We start from the raw sequence: 26,315 nt of genomic DNA on the forward strand, positions 1-26,315 counted from the left end.
ATTGCAGCCCCAAACCAGATAAATCGACGCCGAAAAAAGATTTTCCAGTGGAAGAGCTTTTCAAACCTGACCCAAAGCAAAAGACTCTTCATATTGATTCAAGGACAGGACATGTCACTACAGTGCCTGAAAAGAGGAAAATGGACTATCCTAAACCACCACCAGTTCCTCTAAAAAAGCATGCTCACACTTCCCCCCCATAAGGATTCCTTCACCAAAAGTAGAAATACCAATAGATATTTCTCCTGTACATTCACCATCTAGTACACATAGCCTTATACCACAAGATGAGGATAATGAGGATAGATCCTCCCAGGAGGTAGAGAGTGAACATTACATAGACTACATTAATGACCCAGATGATATTCCTGGGCCATCAGGTGACCCATTATAATGCACCAGATGCACAAGATGATGCGTACCCGCATAGACCATCTCCCCTAGATGACACTATTGGGTTTACGCAGCTCATTCATAGAGCAGCCACTTTCCATGGAGTAGATTTGCACACAGATCCAAAGGAAGAAGACTTCCTAATGGACACACTACTGTCGTCACATAAGACCACAACCACACTTCAATGCTTAGTGGAGTGGTAAGACATGCACCCGAAATATTTAAAGACCCAGTCAGAGCCAGGGTAATTAACCCCAGACTAGAAAAAAAGTACAAAGCGGCTCCAACTGGTCCAGCATACATTAAACGACAGTTGCCATTGGACTCACTAGTACTGTCAAATGCGAGGAAAAGGGCTAACTCACAAACAGGGATGCTCCACCCCCTGCCAAAGAGTCTAAGCTTCTAGATGCTTCAGTCAAACGCACCATCTCACAAGCAGCCAATGTCTGGAGGTTTGCTAACACGCAAGCTTTGTAGCAAGATATGATAGAGCTCATTATGATGAGTTAGAGTCACTCATGCAACACTTGCCAGAACAATATAAAACCAGGGCTTCTGACCTAATACAGGAAGGCAAGATTATTACAAATACCCCCATACGCTGTGCACTAGACACTGCAGACGCAGCCTCTAGAGCAATAAATACAGGGGTACTTTTGCGTAGACATTCATGGCTACGCATCGCTGGGTTCAAACCAGAAGTACAAGCCAGTATTTTAAACCAACCATTTGACCAGCAACACCTTTTCGGGCCAACAGTCGATAGTGCACTGGAAAAGATGAAGAAAGATACAGATACCAAAATCCATGGGAGCTTTACAAACTCAAGTCCATAGACCTTCCTTTTGTCGCTCCTCATATAGGGGCGCCTCTAAAGGTTTCCAAATTGACAATACCTCCTCTTCTTACAAAGCGCCCGGCCAAACCTCGCCTAGTAAGTGATTTTATAGAGGAGGGTATAGAGGAAACAACAATAAGGGCAGAGGTAGAGGAAACAACAATCTCAACGCCTCTACTCCCAAACAGTGACTTCCCTTCCATCCCCCCAGACCATTACACTCCTGTCCGGGGGAGGTTACAACAGTTCCTACCTGTCTAGAACTGCATCACCACAGATCGGTGGGTAAGACAAATAATTGTCAGGTTATTGCCTGGAGCTCACTTCCACTCCTCCAACAATTCCACCCAGGCAGCGTCTCATGTCACAAGAACACCTCATCTCTAGTGCAAAAGAATGCAATAGAACCTGTCCAAAAATAACATCAAAACACAGGAGTTTATTCTCTGTACTTTCTCATACCCAAAAAGGGCGGGTCCCTCAGACCTATTTTAGATCTAAGGCCCTTTAACCTGTACATATAATCAGACCACTCACATATGGTCACACTACAACAGGTTCTACTGTTGCTAATGAAAGGCGACTTCCTTGCCACATTAGATCTCAAGGATGCTACTTCCACATTCCCATCCATCAATCGCACAGAAAGTACCTACGGTTCATACTAGAAGGTCAGCACTACCAATTCAAGGTACTCCCTTTCGGAGTAACTACAGCACCTCGAGTGTTCACAAAGTGTCTAGCAGTAGTAGCAGCACACTTATAAAGGGACAACATTCATGTGTTCCCATATCTGGACGACTGGTTAATAAAATCCAAGTCATTCAACCAATGTGTACAGCACACACATCAAACTATATGCCTGCTACACAAACTGGGGTTCACAGTAAATCAAAAGAAGTCACATCTCCAACCGTCCCTGTCTCAGCAGTATCTAGGTGCCACAATAGATGCCTCAAAGGCAATAGCGTATCCCAACCCAAAAAGGATACAAAGTATGCAAAATCTTATCAAAAGATTCCAGCCACAACACTCACTACCAACTCGAGTGTTCATGCAATTAATAGGAATGATGGCATTTTGCATTTTCATAGTACCATACGCAAGACTACAAATGTGCCCCATACAAGAGTGCTTGGCAAATCAGTGGAATCAGGCTCCGCAACAAATAGATGTGGTGGTAGACAACCGGACATATTACTCTCTGCAATGGTGGAGCAACAAAAACCTTTCCAAGGGCCTGCAGTTTATAGAACCTGTTCCACAAATAATACTAACCACAGACGCATCTCTCACAGGATGGGGAGTACATTTACAAAGACACACAGTACAGGTTACATGGACAATGCAACAAAAACGACTCCACATAAATCATCTGGAGTTACTAGCAATTTTTCTAGCTCTAAAATAGTTTCAGCATTACCTATCGAACAAAGCTGTACTAGTCCGGACGGACAATATGATAGCAATGTACTACATTCAAAAACAAGGAAGAACACATTCCCTAAAGCTCTCCCGGCTGGCGCAGAGCATATGGAGGTGGGCCATTCTTCAGAACATTTTTCAGTTAGCACAGGATAGCTGTTGATTATGAACTCTATCAGGAGTTCATAATCAAGTTGCAGATCTGTTAAGTCGTCAGAGACCACAGATACATGAATGGGAACTTCATCATCAAGTTCTTCAGCCATTTTTTCAAAAGTGGGCGCAATCTGAGATAGATCTGTTTGCTACACACCACAACTCCAAATGCCCAATATCCAAAGGCAATGCGGTATGGATGAACTGGCCAAACAAATTTGCGTACGCTTTTCCACCTCTCCCACTAATTCCATTAGTGGTACGCAAGCTACAGCAACATTCTCTCACATTGATTCTCATAGCACCAACGTGGGCAAGACAACCCTGGTACCCCACCCTACTAGAGCTCTCAGTGGTACCACATCACAAATTAAAACTTTCCCCGCATCTACTGACACAGAACCATGGATTATGCATCCAGCCCCAATGCAGCTCAATCTAGCGATTTGGCTCCTGAGGTCGTAGAATTTGGATATCTAAATTTACCACCTGATTGCATGAATGTCATAAAAGAAGCACAACAACCTACCACTAGAGCATGTTATGCAGCAAAGTGGAAAAGGTTTGTTGTATATTGCACAACTGTCATCAACCCCTTAGATGTCTCCATACAAAACATCATATGCTACCTGTTACATCTGCAAACATCTAACTTCGCATACTCCTCAATCAGGTTACATCTTGCCGCTATAGAGGCATATCTTCAAAACGGACAACATTTGTCATTGTTTAGAGTACCTGCAATAAAAGAGTTTATGGAAGGACTCAAAAGAATAATTCCTCCTAGAATACCACCCTTATGGTATGGAATTTAAATATTGTTCTCACCAGACTTAGGGGTCCTCCTTTTGAACCATTACATAAGTGTGAATTCCAGTTTCTTACATGGAAAGTTGCTTTCTTAGTAGCCGTTACTTCACTCAGAAGAGTAAGTGAGATCCAAGCATTAACAATTCATGAACCATTTATACAACTTCATCACAATAAAGTGGTTCTTAAGACAAATCCAAAGTTTCTACCAAAGGTCATTTTACCGTTCCATCTCAACCAATCTATTGAGTTGCCAGTATTTTTTCCCCAACCGCAAACAGTTGCGGAAAGAGCTCTACATACATTAGATGTAAAAATAGAGCTTCTTTACTACATTGATAGGACAAAACCACTTCGTAAACAACTGTGTCTTTATCTCCTCCATGTAAGGGCAATCCTATTTCAAAATCAGGCATTGCAAGATGGATTAAGTGCATTCCAATTTGTTACCAAAAAGCAAAACGCACTTTATCCATTCCCACTAGGGCTCATTCTACCCATAAGTTAGGGGCATCTATGGCATTCTTAGGAAATATACCATTAGATGACATCTGTAAAGCAGCTACATGGTCTACTCCGCACACATTTACAAAACACTACCGAGTAGATGTGCAGGCAAAACAACAAGCAAGTGTGGACCAGGCTGTACTCAAAACATTTCAAACTACTGCTACAGATGTGGGTGGTCGCCGCTAAGGGAGAAACTGCTGTGCAATCTATGCAATAGTGTGTGTTCTGCATCCCATATGCCTCGAACAGAAAATTCTACTTACCAGTATGCATCTGTTCTTGGCATGTAGGGCTGCAGAACCACACACGCCCACCCGCCTCCTCGGCTACCTGTATCTGTTCCAGTATTATCTTATATAGATACACAACACATGGTCATCTTTATCTGTAATCCTACAACTCCATCATTTGCCCAATGGCGAAAACAATCTGAAGATGGAGTCTATGCCCATGCGCACTACGATCTAAGAGAGGAGTCATCCAACAGACAAAAGACTCTTCCAAGACAACAACAAAGTGTAATCATCCGTGCCCACCACCAGATGGTGATCTAATGCAATAGTGTGTGGTTCTGCAGCCCTTCATGCCAAGAACAGATGCATACTGGTAAGTAGCATTTTCCTTTCTCCCATAGGACGGCATTGACTGCTTTCTTGTGAAGTGTTCTGTGTGGAGTTGATTTGTATGAAACCTTAAACTACATATGTACAAAAACTGATTTGACCTTTTATCTAGGAAATGTCCCGGTGTGATATCTAGGCATATCACACTGAGTAGAAAAAGTAACTTAAAAAGTAATCTGAAATTTAACGTACCAAAATCTCAATTATAACTGAAAAGCAATTTCAACTGTAACCAATCCAATTAAATTCTAATGCATTCAAACTGTATATAACTGTATTATTCTTGCAAAGTACGACTCCACTTACCTGTAACAGGCCTGGCTTAGTTATAGAAAATAAAATACAATTAAATAATAATTTTATACAAACAAATTGGTCTGAGTTCAGTCTTTGAGTGTGTGACATAATTTCTTGCCTGAGTGTGCACAATGAATGCTTAACACTACCCTCTGATAAAGCCTTACTGCTCGCCCACTTTACCACGAATAGAGTAAGGTATTATTTACTTTTACCTCTGCCTACCTTTGGGGTTGCATTGGACTCTGTGCATGCTTTACCTTACTTTGGTATAGTATATACAGAGTCAGCTTCCTACATTGGTGGATCAGCGATGGGGTCTACAACTTTGCATTTGTTGGACTGACTTGGTCAGCACCTGATCACACAACAGAACTCCTCAATTGTCAGAGTTCTGAATGTTTTGAATTGACAATTTTTTTCAAATTACTAAAAGTCTTGTTAGGGCTTTGGTTAAGTCCCTTTAAAATTTTAGAAAATTAAAAACTCACTATAGTTAGGGGTAAGAGGGGTTAGAATGTCTCTTAACAAGAACCCAGCTATTATTTAAAATATAACCAATGACATAGAAAACATGGTTGAGGAGATCAACCTCACCCCTCAGCTTCACTTAGACTTTATGGACTTAAGGTCTATCTAAACTTAAAAACGCTGTCGTGGGTCCCCATCCCTCCAAACAAATACTCAAGGAGCTATTGGTAGGGTATGCTAAGGACCACCCCCATGAGCAGGGTGAAGACCTCTCATATGGGGAAGAGGTTGGTGGGGGATGAGGATAGCGTTCAAACCCCTTTACGTCCTAGGGAGAAAAGGGCCCCTGTGCCCCTGACTCCAAGAATACAACTTGCAGCACTTAAATTCCACACAGGTGGGTCAGGTGCATCTGAGTCAATTGAGGACAGCCTCATTGAGGAGACCAACCTCTTAGTGAGGTTGACCAAAAGATTAGACCTAGAGACTAGATTGCCGACTCTAGAAAAAGTTAGTTAGTTAGTCTAGTCTACAAGTAGAAGTGGCATCCGAAGGGCCTCCCTCGGCTTTTAGCATGCAAGAGAGACCCGCCTTCTTCTAAGAAGGCAATTCGCCTAGAGTCCAAGCCTCCCTAAAGACCTCTACAACTTTTTCTGTTAATGGGGGCTTGTACAATTAGTAAAAAATCTATCTGTAAGCCATCGCTACACTGAGCTTTATTTGCGTGCAGTGCCCCTTGGGCTTCCTGCATATGTTCATAGTAATGTCTGCACCCAATTCTTTGCGAAAGGCTGTAGGAGTTCTGTCTCAGCCAGAAAGGACACTGTGAACTCCTGAGCGACCAGGACCACACTCCTATGTTCCGGGAATGTGTGATTAATTACTGCCTCTGTTGTGACCTGTACATGATTGGTGCAATGTAGCACCATCACAGGTGTTACCTGATTCCGGGAAAGAATATATCTTGATCTCAGCATCCAATCCAACCTGCTAAAAGAAGTTATGCTAATGAGTGACTAGCATTCCTTATCTGCCAGGTGAAGCTCTCTCCACACATCTGTGCTTCCCGTGTTGGACATTACTGATGCAGAACGCACACCATATGTGGATTTGTGTTATGCTTCAGAGGGCGTTTATCAATTCCTCCTTCCAGAACACAGTTAAAATCTCCGACCCACACTACCGTGACATCCAGGCAGCCCTTCAACTGATCCTTTATCCTATAGATAAAATCCTTGCCTTAGTGTTTGATGTATAGAGATTAAGGATGCAGATCTCCCTCCCATCCTGTACCTCTTGTAGGAGGATATATCGCCCATACAAATCTGCGTAAGAATAAGTAAGTCAGAAGTCTGCTTAGGGGCCACCCACACTGTAATGCCCTCCTCTTATAGTTGCCCCGCCATTTATTTTCTAGCTTCTCTTCCTCAGACTCTTATTGTTTGTCTCTTGGATGCATGCTATATGAACCTTTTAACGATGGAGGTAAGCCAAGACCTGTGATGTACATAATCCACGGACATTCCAATTAAAGAAGTAATACTTCTAACAGATCATGGGTCCAATGTATATTCCTTTGTAGGCAGTGTCCCCCCTCCTCCATTCCCTCTTCTCGGGACATCCCTCCAGTTGTCGAGAGACCACCCAGACAATAATCAGGAAAGCAACGTAACACTGCTGCTCTGAATGTTCAACAACCTACCCCATCTCCACCCCAAAGCCCTCCCCAGGAAAACACTTGAAAACATCATAACACTGTGTCTGCTCAACAGTCCTTCCCAAATACCAGCGGTCAGATAAAATTATCTATGTAACTTTAAACACTATTCTGTTGAGTATAATGTATGTAGTGAGTACCGTCCCAGTGGGCCTGAAAACCAGAAGCAGTTGAGGTCCTCCAGGGAGGGTCCCTTCAGCTGTTCTAATCAACCCCAAAATGCAATGCTTTCTATCGCGAATTGTCTGATATCAAGTGCTCCAACTTACACCAACCTTATCTGGAAGTAATATGACACCTTTTGTGCCACAACTGGTGGTGTCTCCATCCACCAGAGATAATCCCAGTACAAAGTATTCATACATTTTCTTCTTATCATTGCCCTTCATGAGTGACCTTTCGGGAAGAGCAAAGCTGAATCCTCCATTCTTTCCGGGGAAGCCCCTCCACTCCTTCCCCCCCACAGACATAAGTTACTCCTATACAGCCAATGTGCCATCCTCCTGTACCATTATTCTTAATGATTGCCTGTTTCTCGTGCTGTGGGACCCTGAAGACCCTCTCCACTCCCCGCACATCTCTTCCCACTGGGGAAAGTCTGGAATGTCCCACACTCTGATGAGGAAATCGTGTCCCATAGTTCTAGTTAGGACCACACCTCCAGGTGCTAGAAAAATTGTTTTACTATGTGCAACGACCTGTAGGCTAGCTGTGTATAATTCATGGCCCTGAGCTTTTGTTTCACATCGAGAAAAGTCTTCCTTTTATCTTGCACCTTTTTGCGTAGTTTGGGTAAATTGTGTTTTTATGCTTGTCGAAGTGGACATTACCAGTTTTCCTGGCTTTCCTGAGAATAACATTGTTGTCCTTATAATTGTAAATCTTTGCTATGAGCGCCCAAGGTAGAGCACCTGGTAGCAGTTTCATTGCCAGTTCTCTATGTGCGTTCTCCACTGCAAACATTTTCGATTGCTCCTGCGATTTAAGTACATTGAGGATCCATTGTTGCAAGAAGTGTTCTGGCGCAGCTCGCTTGGATGCCTCAGGGAATCTCAGTAATCTCAGATTGTCGTGCAAGTGCTGTCCCACATACCGGACTCTTTATCTTCCAGATTCCTGGTAGCCACCATCATCCTGGACATCTGATCCTTAAGTGTATTCACTTCTTGTTGTTTCACATTGGCTACATTATGCAGGTTAGTTAAACAGTAGATTCACTTCAAAGGGGACGACTCAATCAATCAATCTTAGCTTTATTCGATTTCAGTATAAAAATCATAAAAGCAACAACAGTACATAAATATACACCAGTACATTTCATCAAAATTACATATGTTAAAATAGAATCAAATCGATAAAATAAATTAGCTAATCATTGTAGAGCGAGATAAGTCAAATTGATTATACGTGAAGATGATACGGTCACTCGATGGTTGCTCTGTGCTTTTTGACATTTCGACTAGCCATATAATGATCTAGGATGAAAGTCACTTATGCTCCAGATAGATATAGGACCATCTCCTATTTGTGGCTGCCAAGATTTGAGAAATGGAACGACGTATTTAGTCCTGAATTTGACAAGTACCAAATCGCTCACTATATCCTTAGGAAGAGGTCCTAGCCAACCCACCCTTCTGACACTTAGTATGGTGCCATCGATGTTGGGTGGTAGAGGTCTATTTTTGGTTAGCCAAAACACAACCTTGTTTCTTAGGTCCAGATGACTTTCATGTTTCCCCTTTATAAGTTCTGGTACTCCCGAGAGGACGCACACAATAGGAGCGGCTTCTGGAGGCAAATGTAGATGATTGGTTTTAAGAAACATATTGTCATGATTAACCGCTGTTCCCTTATGTAATATCAATTCTTTGTTCAACCCTACTCTAGGGTAAGAACTCCGTACAGTTGTGGCAGGAGGATTGAAAGTTTTCACATGTGGAGTTACTAGTTGGTTACGGGTGGTCTTAATTTGTGTGGAGGTTTCGGGCATTTCTTTGGAGGCTGGGCGCTGTGATTGAGTGGGTACTGCCATAGCTTTTACAAGTAATGATTTGGCCTTAATTGCTTCCTTGACACCCGTGAGCCTGTCCCCTAAACTAGCCATTTTATCCATCAACGGGGATATTATAGTCTTAATCATGTTTTCGATCGAGGCCATTAAAGAAGCATGGATAGGTGCATTCAATATGGCAATGCTGGGAGTGTTGGGCGGTAGGGGATTTGGATTTAGTTTTTGATGCTTGGCCTTACTCCCCAATTGTTTGACCCCATCTCTCTTCCTTTTAGCAATAATGACCTGAGGGGTCACTGCAGATTGCGAGTTTTCTTTTGGTCGTGTTAGAAGGGGAGTATCCTGTATGCTATGAGTTGGTTGAGGTTGACTGCTAGACCATGGACTAGTGGTTGCTATAGTGCAGATAGGGGGACTAATTTGCACATTGTCTGATTCCACAGGGGCGTACGTGGATTTACACATTTTGTTTAGTTCCTCCAATAGTGATATATCTGGAGCTACATCAGCAGTCTGTGAAGGAGAGCACATAGTGGGAGAACTATCCATGGCTGGGGATCGCTCTATTCTCTCTAATTCTCTGACAATGGGGAGCGTTACCCTCTTTATATAATAATCTATTGTTCCCCTGAATAAGTCACTCTGGGGGGAGATATTTCTGGTACCCCCCTTGCAGGTCATATCATCTGCCATCTGCCAAAAAACAGTTCAACAGTTTCACTATGATGATAATTGGGAAGGACCTATAATAAAGCTGGGGATAGGCAAAGGGTAGAAATACCTTTAATACTTTTTCTTCCACTCTTAGATCAGAACCAAGGGGAATGGCCCCGTCCCGGCCTCCTCTGGCCTCTGATGGCCGCAGGTGGCCCCGCCCTTGTCCCGGGCTTCTCCCGGCGCCGACCCGCGCGCGAACCCGCGACGCGGGGGCTGGTCTGCTTTTCTGGCGCCTCCTGGCGCGGGAATTGTGTGTGGTGTGCGCGTCACGCCGCTAGTGCGTCTGGGGAATGTAGTCCTCTGGGTTCCCCTCACGCTGCGGCCGCTGGGGTGGACTTGCGGCGGCAGTTAGGAGCTGGGCGCTGGCGTAGGGTAAGACCCCACAAGTGTTCTCCAACACCCCCCCCCCTCCCCCCCCCCCCCCCTCCTTCACCCCCCCCCCCCCCCCCCCCCCCCCCCCCCCCCCACTCCACCGAGGCTGGTCTGCTTTTCTGGGGACGACTCAATTTTGCCCTACAATGCAGTCCTGGAGATCTGTATAGCTGTCATCAAGTCTGCCCTCGAGAGTTCATCTGAAGAGTCCCCCGAGTCCTCTGGTGTCGTGGCACGTGGTGCGCTGGGCAATGGCCTTAATGTGCATTGAGTCAATCAATCAATCAATCAAACAATTTGTAAAGCGCGCTATTCACCCGTTAGGGTCTCAAGGCGCTGGGGGGAGGGGTCAGTTACTGCTCGAAAAGCCAGGTCTTGAGTTGCTTCCTGAAGGAGAGGTGGTCCTGGGTCAGCCGTAGGTGGGTGGGGAGGGAGTTCCATGTCTTGGCCGCCAGGTGGGAGAAGGATCTTCCTCCAGCGGTGGCTCTAGGTACGCGTGGCAGGGCGGCGAGGGCGAGGCTGGCCGATCGTAGCTGGTGGGTGGGTGTGTAGAAGGTGAGGCGGCTGTTGAGGTACTTCGGGCCCATGTCGTGGAGAGCCTTGTGTGCATGGGTGAGGAGTCTGAACGTGATCCTCTTGTTGACGGGGAGCCAGTGCAGGTCTCTCAGGTGGGTCGAGATGTGGCTGTGGCGAGGGATGTTCAGGATGAGTCGCGCGGAGTCTTTTCTGTATGCGCTGGAGTCTTTTCTGTAGTTTGGCCGTAGTTCCCGCGTAGAGGGTGTTCCCGTAGTCCAGTTGGCTGGTGACGAGTGCCTGGGTGACTGTCTTCCTGGTTTCGGTGGGGATCCAGCGGAAGATCTTACGGAGCATGCGCAGGGTGTTGAGTGTTGTGTGTGTATTGAGTAATTATTACTCTGTGTGGTGCGGGCAGACTAGTCTTTCTGTATGTTCCACTGCTGTGATCACTACTCTTCTGCTCTGGCCTGTCTCTCCCGAGACCCTTTGGTCTGTCCACGCAGATAAGCACCCTCCTCAGCCAGTCCTCAGTCCCCAGTCCCCGGTGACGTCAAAGACTGAGACGGTCCTCGCAATGTGTGGCAAGCAGGGCAACCCAATGTCTCCTAACAGTGCTCCAAGTGTGGCAGTAAGGGTCCCCCAGAGATTTCCACAGAGTGTCCCACCAAACCGATATTAGTCAACTGTGTTCTGTGGCCAGCTCCCTAGACTTGGCCCAACAGTATGCCCGGTCCCACCTGCCTGCCGATAACATTGGTCGACAACTAGCAGTCTGTCCGCTTGCCTAGTGCAGCTGTAAGTCATTGGTGCCTACACCCGGCCGTTATCGGGGGATTCTTCTCCCCAGTCCATCCTCTGATGCACTCAGGCCGAAGGAGCCCTTCCTAATATGGCTGCCGCCTGTTCCTCTCCTGTTACGGCTCCCTTGTCCTCTGAGGATTAGGAGCTTTGCCTCGTGTGTGCTCCGGCGAGCCTCCTCACCTTGTCCTGCTGGCCTAGAACAATCTAATTAGACCCTACGAGGGGATCAGTAGCCTGACACCTCTGATGCGTGCCATAGCACAGGCCCTAAGCAACCACCCATAAGCCCCCGCAAGGTAGTCTGACCCTTGGCCAGAGCAGCAGTCATATTATATGTGCTCTGAATTAGCTTCCTATAGAACAATGTTTCTCCAGTATTAGGGGTGTCTTTCATAGATTCACATGCTTGAATATTCCCCGTCGTCGGAGTGGGAGTCCCACGGTAAATAAAATAGCAATAAAAGCTAAATATATAATAATATATAATAAATATATATATACATAATAAGGAAAAACCCAAAAAATGCATACAATAACCATCTGGTACCTAACCAAGAGTTTCCACATAGGAATGCATGGGGAAAAAGAAGTTCCAATGCAGCCTATCCTTGTCATTATGTTAGTCCAAACTGCAGCCAATCAGGCGCCAGCAGCCCTCTAGAACCTTCTCCTCAGAGCTCAAGCCCTCAGATTTTCTACCGCACGTCGTGTGTAAGGGAGTCTCCCTGAGCTCTGCTCAGTTTTCTTTCTTCAAGTGTTCCAGTTTCTTCCAAAATGTCTTCAAGTAAGAAGTCTCTCTTCAGAGCTTGTTCCTCATGTGGAAAGCTGAGATTATTTCATGATGACCCACACAGTAAGTGTATTTACTGCCTTTATCCGGACCATGAAGTGGGTACCTGTAAACTCTGTAGAAAATTCTCAGAGAAAACTCAAAAGGACAGAGAAGGCCGTTTACTTGTCTGGCTTCAGAGGCTTAAAGACAAAGATAATTTAATTTCTGACGCTGAAAGTCTTGGGTCAGGCCGTTCTAAAGCAGCTTCTAAACGTGGTAGTGTGCAGGAGGTGCCTTCGCCATTTCTTAAAAAGAGGAAAGTTTCCCTCACAATGACCCCTGCGGTGTCTTCACCTTTGCCTACCACGTCTGGGCCCACGAGACAAAGCTCTCAGGCTCTTTCTGCTTCAAAGTCCAGTTTTTCTGTGAGGAAAACGGATTTGCCGTCGACGACGGTGGTTTCTACTCCGTCGACGAGAATGGCTGTCTCTGGTTCCAAATCGACGACGACAGTCACAACGACGCTGGCCTCTGGATCGTCGTCGGCTCTAGCGTCGACGTCTTCATCGTCGATGAGAGTGGTTCTCAGCTCTAAGACTGTGTCTTCTGTGATTCCTATTTCATCTTCAACGACGAAAAAAGCTCACTCGTCGACGACCCGGTCGTCGTCGACTAGAGTTGTGAAGGCTTTGACTCCGTCTACGCTCTCGTCGACGAGCGCACCGTCGATGGCTATCCCGTCGACGAAGGGACCTGTTCCATCTGTTCCGTCGACGACCGCTCCGTCGACGACCGTTCCGTCGACGACCGCTCCGTCGACGACCGTTCCGTCGACGATGACTCCGTCGACGATGGCTCCGTCGACGATGACTCCGTCGACGATGACTCCGTCGACGAAGACATTGAAAGTCAAGGTTCCGTCCACGATGACTCCATCAATACCGATGAAGACTGCTCCGTCGACGGTCTCCTCGTCGACGATGGCATCTAAGCCGATCCCATCGCAAAAGTCAATTGTTGTCATGCCGTCGACGCGTACGCAGGACACAATTTCGACGCCGGCCTCTTCTTTTGCTACAATGCCTCTATTGCCCTTGCAGTCCAGCAAGCCACAGTTCGAGACTCTTACAGAGCAAGAGATGATTAATCCTCCATCTCCGCTGTTTGCGACTGATTCTGATCAAGAGTCTGATGACCAAGCTCACAGTCTTTCGGATCTAAATATTAAGTGCCAAGACTTCAGTAACGACGAGGAAGATGTTTATGGCCAACATCAAACGACTCACACTCAAGTTCCAACGGCGATGTTGCCTATCTCCATGATATCTAACCTCCAAAGTATGTTGGAAGACTACAATCGGCGTTTCCCACCAACGCCACAGGTTACAACGGTCCCATCAGTAATAAATCCAGTTTCTAACCCGGTTCTGGCTCCTCCTCAACCAGCGTCGCCTGTCCCTGGTCACCGAATTACATCAGTTCGTGTTCATACTACCATCTATCCAGAGGATGATGATGACGAGAATCCTCCAGAGCGTGAAGATGGTGAAGTTTCTGAAGTAGATGAGGATGGGGAGGAACATTTGGCGGAGTGGGATGACTATCGTGCTCAAACACCATCTCCTTCTCAGGTGCCTGCAGCGGATTCTCCTCCAGTAGACATCGCAGGCTTCCACCAGTTAATGGATAGGGCAGCACAGCGATTCAAACTGCCACGAGCACACCGAGAGGAAGATTGCTTCCTATACGATTTCAAAAACCAGCCCTTGAAACAGATCCACACAGTCCCGATTATAGACTTCATCTGGTCTGAAGGGGAGAAAATAATGAAGACGCCAAACTCTCTACCAGCACAGCTGCCAAGGCTAGAAAAGAAATACAAAGCTCCTATAGGATCTCCAGCATGCCTTACAGGTCAACCTAAGCCCGACTCTGTCGTCACGCAGGCAGCTCAACGGGGTTCAAAGAATCCGGCGTCTACAATCACTGCTCCTCCGGACCGTGAGGGCCGTCGCCTGGATGCTATTGGGCGAAAATTTTCCTCCATGTCCTCTACAACAGTTCGAGTAGCTAACGCAATGGCCATTCTAGGCCGTTATGACCGTCAGGCTTGGGCTGACATGGCCGCCTACGTAGCGTTACTCCCAGATGCTTCCAAGGCAGAAGCACAGAAGATTCTGCAAGAAGGAGAAAGGACGGCAGAAGAACTTATAGATTGTGCAGTGGATGTAGCCTGCACAGGTTTTCGCCAGCTCGCTGGAGCGGCCGTCCTGCGTCGCCAGGGTTGGTTACGCTCAACTTCGTTTCAGCAGGAAGTTCAAGCACGAATCCTAGATATGCCATTTGACGGCGAGTCATTATTTGGAGCGCATATTGATGAAGCGCTACAATCTATTAAAAAGGACACGGACACTGCACGTGCTTTGGGTACCCTTCAGTTTAAGAAACAGCCCTTTCGGGGTGCTCGAGGACGTGGCACTACGTCCACTTTTCGTGGAGGAAGCAGTCAATACCGGTCCTTCAACCAAGGTAACCAGCGTTACACCGGTAACCGCCAGCAGTCTTCCCGTCAGCAGCCTGCCAGAACTTACAGAGGGAAGTCTAATTTCAGAGGACAATCCAACAAACGTCAATGACTCCTCTGTCGAACGAAGAATTGGAGGTCAAATCTCTCTGTTTGGTTCTCAATGGTCCTCCATTACCACGGACCGTTGGGCACTCGACATTGTGAAGAGAGGCCATGCATTGGAATTTGTCGAGGTACCTCCTCCAACGCCACCTTCCGGACCACCACCTCCGCACCTCAAAGAACTATTTCATCAGGTTCGCCTTCTCCTTCAAAAAGGTGCGGTGGAAGTTGTGCCAAAGTCGCAGAGAGGGAAGGGGTTTTATTCCCGTTTTTTCCTCGTCATCAAAAAGAACGGAGAATGGAGACCAATACTGGACTTGAGAGCACTCAATCATTATCTCAAGGACCAGACCTTCCGTATGCTCACGCTTACAGAGATCTTGCGTTTGCTCTCAGTCGGAGATTTCATGACTACCATCGATCTCCGGGACGCCTACTTCCATGTCCCAATTCTAGCGGCTCATCGCAAATTCCTGCGCTTCAAGGTGGGACACCTTCATTTCCAATTCAGGGTCCTTCCATTTGGCCTCCGTTCAGCCCCCCGAGTCTTTACAAAAATGTTGGCTCCGGTCATGGCTTTTCTTCGTCTCCAAGGCATACAGATATTCCCATATCTCGACGACTGCCTCCTGAAATCACAATCCCGCGCACAACTTCTACACCATACAGCAATCTGCCAGACAGTGTTCCGTTCCTTGGGTCTGTCCATCAATCTGGAGAAATCTCAATTGCAGCCAACAACTTGCAAAGATTTCCTAGGAGCAACGCTGGACACCAACCTGGCCAAAGCATTTGTCTCCCAGGAACGTCAACAGAGGATCCTCCGGCTAGTTTCGCTACTTCTCGCAAAGAAGTGCGTTTCAGTCCGCTTGTTGAAGTCTTTTCTAGGGATGGCTTCGTCATGCATCGCTCTTGTCCCTCATTGCCGACTTCGAGCACGACCTATACAACAGGCTCTGGACAAGCAGTGGCGTCAAGTCACCGGTTCCTTCAACGATCAGGTCTCCATCACCATTCCCATGAAGAAGGCGCTCAGATGGTGGGCACAACCACACCAGCTAGCAGCAGGCACGTCTTTTCTGTCCAACACCCCAGATCTAACACTGACGACGGATGCCTCCCTGGAGGGCTGGGGAGCTCACCTCCAAGACCTGTCCGTGAAAGGGAAATGGACTGTCCATCAAAAGTCCTGGCACATCAACAAGTTGGAGCTTATGGCTATCTTTCTGGCCCTGAAATCATTTCAACCAGTGCTGCAGGGAGAGTCAGTTCTCATACAAACGGACAACACGACCTGTATGCATTATATAAACAAGCAGGGCGGAACGAAGTCTCCGGTGTTATCCCGCCTGGCAGAGGCGATTTGGGACTGGTCCATCAATCATCAAATCCAAATCACTGCAGTACATCTTCCGGGGTTGTCCAACCTCCTGGCGGATTCCCTCAGCAGATCCCGATCATCCAACCACGAGTGGGAACTCCACCAGCCAACACTCGATATGGTCTTTCACCGTTGGGGATTCCCTGCAATCGACCTCTTTGCGACTCCAGAGAACCGCAAATGCCCCGCTTACGCAAGCTGGCATCCCCACAAAGGGTCCCAAGGCAATGCCCTTTTGATGGATTGGTCGAATCTCTTCGCCTACGCTTTTCCTCCGATTCCTCTAGTGCCACGCGTACTTTGGAAGATGCGGAGAGAGCCTTGCCACATCCTTCTGATTGCTCCCAGGTGGCCACGACAGGCGTGGTTCTCAGAGCTGCTACTCCTGTCTCAATGCAAACCCATTCTTCTTCATCCTCGAATGGATCTTCTCTCCATGAACAGGGGTCAAATCTACCATCCGGACCCCTCTTCCCTGAGCTTGTCAGCCTGGAACCTGAGCACTGTGAATTTGCACATCTAAGCATCCCTCAGGAGTGTCGTAACATCCTCGCTCAGGCCAGGGCTCCATCAACTATAAAAACCTATAAGTTGAAATGGAAACGCTTTTGCCACTGGTGTGCAGACGCCGGAGTACATCCTTTGCGTGCCACGCCCGCTGAGCTCCTCCCTTTCTTTCTCCATCTGGCTCAGTCGGGTTTGTCACATGCTACGTTAAGAGTTTTTCTGGCGGCAATATCACGCTTCCGCCATGATGGCTCCGCCTCCTTATGCTCATCCAGATTGATACGTCAATTCTTCAAAGGACTTCTTCGGACTTTTCCTCCAATTCGGCGTCCTCCTCCAGAGTGGCGCCTCAACATTGTTTTGTCACAATTAATGACTGCTCCGTTTGAACCAATCCATAGCGCAGACCTCAAGTATGTCACCTGGAAGGTTGCGCTTTTACTTGCTCTGACGTCCTCACGTCGAGTGAGTGATATGCATGCTTTCACGATTAAACAACCATTTCTACAGTTCAAACCGGATTCTGTGCTTTTACGCACTAACCCTACTTTCCTTCCAAAAGTGCCGTCAGACTTCCATATTAATGAACCTGTTATACTGAAGTCTTTCTTTGCCAATCCGCAATCACCTGCGGAACAACGCCTGCACTCTTTGGACATTAAAAGATGTTTAAAGTTCTACATCAGCAGAACAGCCCAGTTCCGAAAATCGGATCAGCTCTTCGTGGCCTATGGCCGTTTTCAAAAAGGGCGTACCAGTCACCAAACCTACAGTAGCCCGCTGGGTGGCTTCGGCGATTGCTTTCTGCCATCAGAAAGCGGGAAAGCCTTTACAGTCTAGAGTAAGAGCCCACTCTACCAGGTCTGTGGCCTCTTCGACTGCACTCTTTGCCGGAGTTCCATTGCATCAGATTTGCAGAGCTGCCACGTGGTCCAGCAGGCACACGTTCACAAAGCACTACAACCTGGGTGCCATGGCTGAAGGGGATACCGCAGTGGGACAAGCTGTGCTCCGTAATCTTTTTCAATAAGGTGAGCCTCTGTTCTACCCTCCTCCTATGGTTTCCAGTCTTATGCATGTCTTCTCTATGTATACATATAGTTTTATAACTTCTATGGCATGGGTTTACACCTGTTGATTCCAACCTTTTGTGTATACATTGCATCCTGGAAACTTTGTGTTCGGATACGGACTGCTTACTATTCTATATTCAAGCATGTGAATCTATGAAAGACACCCCTAATACTGGAGAAGAACAATTGTTACTTACCTGTAAACAGGTGGTTCTCCAGTATTGGTGTCTTTCATAGATTCACATGCGACCCTCCCATCCTCCCCTCAGAGGCTCGCTTCTCCTCATAGACTCTGTGGTCACTCTTGTGCTACGAAAATCTGAGGGCTTGAGCTCTGAGGAGAAGGTTCTAGAGGGCTGCTGGCGCCTGATTGGCTGCAGTTTGGACTAACATAATGACAAGGATAGGCTGCATTGGAACTTCTTTTTCCCCATGCATTCCTATGTGGAAACTCTTGGTTAGGTACCAGATGGTTATTGTATGCATTTTTTGGGTTTTTCCTTATTATGTATATATATATTTATTATATATTATTATATATTTAGCTTTTATTGCTATTTTATTTACCGTGGGACTCCCACTCCGACGACGGGGAATATTCAAGCATGTGAATCTATGAAAGACACCAATACTGGAGAACCACCTGTTTACAGGTAAGTAACAATTGTTCATTGTATTTAAATGTCTGTGTATTTGCTTCAAGGGACTACATGACTATGCTTCAGTTTTCATGAATGAGGTGTTTTACTGGAATGTTCCATCCTGAGCCCTCCGGTCCTCTTCTGCCCATCGCCTCGTGACCTCTAAGGGCAAGAAAACACAGCAAGGTGTTGGGCAGGGCCTTTGATTACCTGGTTGTGATTTTTTAAGACTCCCTTCTCAATCTGAGATCCCAAACAGATTTGTTCAGTTGTACTAAATTGGCTGTTTGCACACTAAATTTCACTTGGAGCTTTTGTTGCCTAACTGTTCTTCTAGTTCTAGGACACCTGCAGGTAGCGCCATGCTCCATACACAATTTAAATAAATAGCCCAAATAACTACTACTTCCAGTACACTGTGCCACCCGATCCAATTTCTTGGTAATAGGAGAGAAACTATTACTACAGAAGTCTCCTGCAGGTTCCTCTTGCAAATGTTCAATGGACATGTAATTGCAAATGTCAAGTGACAGACACTGAAAACAAATAGCAAGCTAGTAACTTTTGTGACCTCTTTCTGTTGAATTTATTTCTTTTTTTATAACAGGGCATTAACTTTGGGAGGAGGATTGCCTAATTTGGAACATCTCAATCTCTCTGGTTGTCTCATTGTGACTGGAGCTGGACTACAGGAATTGGTTTCAGCGTGCCCTTCTCTAAATGATGAACACTTCTACTACTGTGACAATATTAATGGTAATATTATTCACAAATTGCTTTTGATTTTTACTTAATTGTATGCATAAAGTACTGAGCCCTAATATTAAATAGAACACACATTTTAGGAGGCTAGATTCCATATACAAGTAACTATAAAGTAATCTCTTAAAGGCACAGAGTTTATCTTTTCTGTTCATTTCTAAACGTGCAATGCTTTTAGATTGTTATGTTCTTCTGCTAATTCCAAAACTATTTTCACTGTCAACAACGCCTCCTTTTCAGATCTGTTGTTCATTAAAACAAGCGTATGCTTATTAATCTTTGAAAAATGTCAATCAATGTTTTTTTACATCGGTCCATTCTCCTCTAGACTTCAGAATCTAGGGGATTTATTCCAACAGACTAATTGCTATAAAATAAATTTACAACAGCAAAGGAAGTAAGTGAACTAGATCAGGTTGTGTTATCTGCTGGTGTATATGCCAAAATTGAAAAACTTGCAGTCACTTAATTCCTGAGCTCATTATGCTAGAGGAAACAAAAGATGGCGATATGAGTGATTCGGAGTGACTCCTGTATGCTGGAAAATAATAGAAAACACAAGTATCCCTCACTAAATTGAATAGAAGAGGAAAAAGAATGACTATAAATGTTCCTCAGAAGCCAAACTACTGTGGGAAGGCAGGAGACTGATGGCAGTCGATTGTGAATGTTCCTTACAATTCAATTGTTGTAGAGCTGAAACAAGTAATTTGTAGCCTTTAACAAAATATACATTTGAATTCTCTTGTGCATTACCTTAGCTTTTACCTGTTGCCCTCTTGTAAAAGTTTGCAAACTGATGAATACTACAAATGCAACACTTTGCGAGTGGTGGATTATAGGGCTTGTGAAGAGCACATCTCATACTGCCTACTTGTCCAAGCCCAGTCTATGCATAACCTTCAGGATTGGGAACACGTGTTAAAAATGTAGTCCCAAAAATCAAATTATTACTAGAGGAGAAATGTTGAATTCTAGCCTCTACACAAAAACCATGGATGATTGAAAGAAAAGGCAAATCAGCTATGGGAAATTTCCTCGTTGGGTAGAGAGAGAATAGTTGCAACTTTAACCATGAGCAATAGTTGTTTGTTGCGAGAACTTTAAAAGCATGTGCCTCTTTTGACTGGAAATGTAGAAGCATGTGTTAACTTATCCAAAGTAAACAGAACATGAAACAAAACCATACACAAAATATCATAACCGCACAATAAAAAATATTCTGGGGTACAACACACCAGAACAGTAATCACAGTCAGCAAAACGAAAAACCGTGCAGCACAGCATCATCCAATTGCAATAATGTTACACAAACCAACAGCAGCACAGTACACATCATCTCTACCACATAATGCCACGCACAAATATGCACAAACGTTTTTGCCACACAGTACCACCTTCAGAAATCAGAGTTCGTAATATGCTGGAAAAGGATGTTGGCATCAAACACTTAATTGACTTACCACCAAAGACACATATTAAAGCCAGTCAGTTTTTGATCTGGCCCTTCAAATATTTAGTTTTAGATCGAGACCAGAACCAGGTGCAGTGTTGTGAGTGGGATTTAGGTCCATGTCTTCAAATGTTATACTCTTGTGTGGGTTAATTTTCTCATTGAGAAGATGAGTTATTATCTGTATTTGTGAAGTGCGCTATCACCTGGGGAAGGTGTCCTGGCGCTGAGCAGATGTATTGTCTTGCAGGTCACATGGTAAATAACCAGTAGGAGTGACTTACCACTTCACCCTCCCAAAGATGCTGAAATTGGGGCCATTGACCGGAGAGCTTTACTGTCATCAAAGTGCTTTTATTCCTCTTTGATTTGTTCATTTACTTTTATTTCCACTTTCCTCAACACATTAATATTCCAAATTTCTATTTTCAGAGAGATACCAGAACTGGGTGCTGAGTGCCCAGACTGATTTCGTACTGAGATCCCCAAATGTAAAGACTGTAATTTAACCACTGCGCTAAGAACGCAGGGCCACATGTACAAACAATTCTGTTTGCTATTACCAAATAGTCAATTTTAGCAAATCACTATTTGGCAATTGCAAACTGCATTGTACAAATGAGTGTTTTATTCATTTTGCCATTCCCAGTTGGTCGCGCAAATTGACCTACCTCATGAATATTAATGAGTTCGGTTTCGGTTTGTGATCCATAGGGAATCACAAAAATCACAGGGATGGTTGCCTGCTGGGGTCAGCAGACCACCATGTCTGTCATTGCTTTTCAATAAAGCAATAGTAAAAAAAAAAAATTGTAAGTAGCCCATTTTCCTCAAAGGAAAACAAGAGCAGGCAGTGGCCGTGGGACCAGTGCCTACTCCTAAAAATATTTTTACAACCATTCTTAAAGGGGAAGAGGTCCGCTGTGTATCCCTTCCCATTTGTGAATGGGCGTTCTACTTTAAAGCATTCATCAATGCCACTGCGATTTGTTATTAGGAAGGGATGCCCTTAACACACCCCTTCCTAATACTGAATCACAAACCCAAATTGCGATTCAGTAATAGGTTACCGAATCGCAAATAGGACTTTTTAACATTCAAAAAAGCCTTTTTGCCTTAGCAAACAGGCCGATTCTGCGAGATTGCCTGTTTGAGACCACAAAAACGCTTTGTACATGTGGGCCCTAGTCTTGGGGCAATAGCACCAGCATGCACAAAGCAGAGAATCACCTCTGACAGCCCTTCACTGCAAAGGATAAAGACATAGTGTTGATAGCCTTTCAGTTAAATTGGTGGCTTGAATGTGGGCTGGTGCATCCAGTAGGAAAATACTCTTGCTGCCCCTGATTGTAAGTTGGCCATACCTCTTGTTGTTATTGGTTGTTTTTGGGCTGGCTTCTTGCGATAATCCCCAAAGTATCGTTGCTGCTATTTATTTATAGTTGAAATAGGACACTGATGTCTTTCTGGAATCCTGAAGCTGCGGGGGCAGTGGTAAAAGCCTATGGAACTAATGCTAATGTAAAGTTCTATAGTCCACTACAGATAAGACTTGAATGACTTAAGGGACCTATATTAACTGCTTAAGGTACTGCAACATGGATCTGTTCCACCTTTTTAAAGGCATTAGAGTGTGCTCTTTGAAACGGTAAAACCTGTTGGCTTTGACAATGCTTGTTCATTCTGTTCATTATCTTGCTTTTCAATAACTAGAAGTGTGGTCAGAGACCTTCATGTGGATCTATTCCCCAGGCATCTTCCCTGCAAGAGATTTACGTGGGGATCCAAACAATGATTGAGTCTTCCACCGAGGGACATATGGACTTGTACCCACCCCTCAACCACTTAGTGAATCCTAATGCCATGGAATCACTGTTGATTGAAATCCCAGCTGCAAACCGAAGAATGAAGACGTCTGTCCTTTTGAGCATCCACCAGAGCTGTCTCTTTTCTTTGAGCGTCAGGTCCTCAGGCTGGCTCATGTGGTCTTGAGAGTTGGCTTTCGCAGAGTCATCTGTTGTGGCGATAACTAAGGAGTCCTGAATTATTGGGAACAGAGGTATACCAACATTGCAGGCTCCCTCTCCTGCTTGCTCTTCTTTTGTCCAGCTGTGGGCTTCACCTGTGATTCAGATATGATTTTAGTCCTTCTTCCTCCCGGATAATGACCAAGAGCTATATATGTTTTAACCTGGGCAAGAAAGCAGACATGGATGATATTCCCTAGACAGCAATGATTCTACTGAGGGGACCATGTCCCTGAGTTACTGAGATTAGCTCAATTCGTCAGGAGGAAGGCAATAATTGGGCATCAGACAATCTCCTCCAAAATGAGCACAGTTTGGTCCAGATTTTCGGAGTACCATTGATGATGCAAACGGGAGGCACACACCTACTTTTCCATTCCAGTGTTAGTGTGTTGCTGTTTCCTGAATTCTCCACCTGCAGTGAACTTTGTGTATTCTCCTCATCGATATGCCAATGCGGACAGAACCATTGTTGCCCACTCCAGCTACATCTTTGCCATCGAAGACATAGTTAACTGTGCAATTGTTGCCAATTAATCAGTGTAGTCTGCAAAGCTGGTGCAGAAGTCTGCCACAGGACCTTCTCCACCCTTAAAACCTCAGGCTGTGTTTCCTAGCAAGGGTCCCCTTTTCCATCCAAGAGGCCCTTTGACATTGAGGAGTAGTGTCATGACCAGAGTCTGTTTGGGCTTGCTACCCGGAAGACTTTGCTTAATGTTAAGTACGAGGAGAAACACGAGGAAATGCATCACTATGATCAAGATAGAAATCAGGAGGAGCAACCTAGCTAGTATTATGGGTTTGACAAGTTTGGGATATGGTCCTCATTATTATGACCAATCAGGTGACACACATGAAGAGCAAGGGTACCGAGATAGGACTATACAGAAGGTCCCAACTGATCTACTCTAGGAACTACATCAGATGATGTTGAACTGTTATGCATTCATTTTCTCCCCCAGTTGAGTCTTAGAAGCCATTGTGATCCCCAGGTTTCTTCTGTGCAGCCAAGGTTGGGTCATACTCTTCATTCTGTACCTCAAGCGCCAGTCCCTGCCTTCATTGTGGACTATCTCGGTGCCACCGCTGTCTTCTCAAGAGGACACAGACTCAACTGATGAGGACCAAGAGGTGTATTGAAACGCCCTTAAGGTCATTCAACTGCAGAACCAACACTGCCAATTCCCACTCACCTCCTGATGATCTTGTGCTGGTCCATTCACAGGTGGAAAGGGCCTTAAAACGATTTTAGATGCTGATCACAGAAACTGACTCTTTAGTGTATCACTCCAAGGAGGCTTCCAGGAAGTAAATTAAAGTACCCCCTGTTGTGGATTTGATTTACCTAGAAGGTCATGCAGGCTCCAACCTCAGTTTCAGACCTGCTTTCTCATTTAACTTTGAAATACAAGAGTGCCTGACAAATCCGCTGTGTCTGTGCCTGGACACTGACATGCCAATTCTGTTTAGACTGGCTCAGTCATAGCTTTCACAGTTCTTGTGTAGGTGCAGCGTTGGACTCCGTGTTAAGCAGAACTGCTGCATTTCGATTTCAAGTCTTAGGAAATCTTTTGCGGTGTGTTTTCTCAATCCGCTTTAGTTATAGCTGTTGCATCCTTCCCAGGACCCATGAATGAGGAGCACACTCCATTTAAGTTGCATGCTTAATTGTGGAGATGTTAACTTTGTTTTTTTTTGCTAATTTAATGGTGACATTTGTTGGGATGTTTTTTATAAAATAGTGAAGGAGACTATTGTGTACACAATAGACTTCTAAAACCGACAGTTGCATAAGCTTGGAATCCTTTTATTTGGCATTTATTCAGCCTTTGCGCTGCCACCTATGTTATGCAAATCTACTGCAAAATATAATTGACGCTCTAAATGTTTAGCCTGACTCAAAGTAGATACCCAACTTCCATTATCAAATCAGCAATAAATAATTTAACCAGGGTCTAATCTACTAGAGATGGAAAGAAAGTGTTTTAGAAAATCATATAAAAATCAGACTGGGTATCTTGTAGGAAAATTGTCATAGAATAGCCTTCTTTAGTTAAAGTAAATATATTCTAACCTCCTTATCAAAGCTGCTACTTCAATGAAATTATTTGTGCTGCAGCAGAACCTGCCCCCTCACCCTCCCCCTCAGCAGTAAATTTTTCCCCGCTTCTAATTCTAAATTAGGAGTGCCCTCTATTTATCCTACTCAACAGCGTCAGTAGTAGTGCCCAAAGCTCCTTAGGCAATAGAGTTCTGATCATAAAATGCTTACAAGTTTTCAGTGTCTCAAATTCCCTTCCTACTCAAGTTATTGAGGATAGTTATCCTTGAATTATTGTAAACATTCATTGAAACAAACAATTGCATGGACTTCCAGTGGTCACGTTTTGAATCCCTGCCAAGAAACTCATCTCCCTTGTTTGCCATATAGAGTGAATACTTGTTAACACTAGACAGTAAGAAGTGTTCTTTCTTATTTTAGTGCTCCATCACGTTCTGTCGGAATGCTGCTGCTTATCTGTCACTTAGGTAGCAGAACCTATCCTGCAAAGGCTTGCATTCCTAGTTGCTCTTTATCAGCCTCCTCTTAGCAGCTAGGATTTCTTACTGATTCATACATAGTCTGTGTGGCATTTTTGTCCTAAATGGTGTTTTCAGCTGCTTATTTATGAATTTTCCTTTCCAGTTTTTAAGTCTCATAGCTCAAAAATGTGTGGCGAAAACTCGTGCCACAGCACAACAAACATATAAAAAGAGCTTTTGGGAAGCCCATGTCCTGTGGTTGAGTTAACTTTACCCATGGAATACAGGGTTTGTTTATCAGCCTTGGTATTCGCCCACAGAAAATTGCAGATGTAGTTCACATCCACAATATGCAATGAATATAAAGCAGTCCCTCTCTGTACTGTGAGTGCTCAGTGCTGTTACTTTGGATTAATTGAACGCATGACACTGTAGCTGCATGGAGTCAGAACGCTAGTACGTGTCTGGCCTGCATTTGTGGTTGGCTAGACTTATTTCACGCCAACCCCTATATGGCAACACTAGCTCCTTCCCAAGACCGGTAATACTGCTTGCATCAGGTTTTTTACTGTTCTACAGCACCACACCTTCAGCACTGACATGATGCAGTGGAGCTCCTGTCCCGTAAAGCACATGTTGAGAGTGGTTCCTTTTTTTGTTTGGGTTATTCATTGGGCGTGCTGCCATAGTATTTGGCAGCCCACATTCCATGATAATGTTAGTACAGCTCATTAAAAGGTTCCCCCACATCTGTCCTACTTGCTTCTCCTCTAGCCATTCCTTCAGACCCTTGTATAGAGAATCTGATTCATTTATAATTTTGCTCTTCTCATTTTCTATGCAATAATGTTCCTGGTGTTCTGGTTTATTTTAAACTGAACATC

At 45.0% G+C, this 26,315-nt stretch overlaps 1 protein-coding gene across 1 annotated transcript in view; it reads left to right on the plus strand.

Annotated features, from left to right (window-relative positions):
- The window catches only part of FBXL5 (F-box and leucine rich repeat protein 5), a 322,370-nt gene that overhangs the window by 143,786 nt on the left and 152,269 nt on the right, over positions 1-26,315 (plus strand). Inside the window, exon 10 of the mRNA XM_086964073.1 lies at positions 19,274-19,422. Coding sequence (XP_086820199.1) covers positions 19,274-19,422 — 149 coding nt within the window. The remainder of the gene's footprint in view (positions 1-19,273; positions 19,423-26,315) is intronic.

The sequence above is a fragment of the Lissotriton vulgaris genome, chromosome 3_2 (genome assembly GCF_964263255.1).
Source record: "Lissotriton vulgaris chromosome 3_2, aLisVul1.2, whole genome shotgun sequence".
Lineage (NCBI taxonomy): Eukaryota > Metazoa > Chordata > Amphibia > Caudata > Salamandridae > Lissotriton > Lissotriton vulgaris.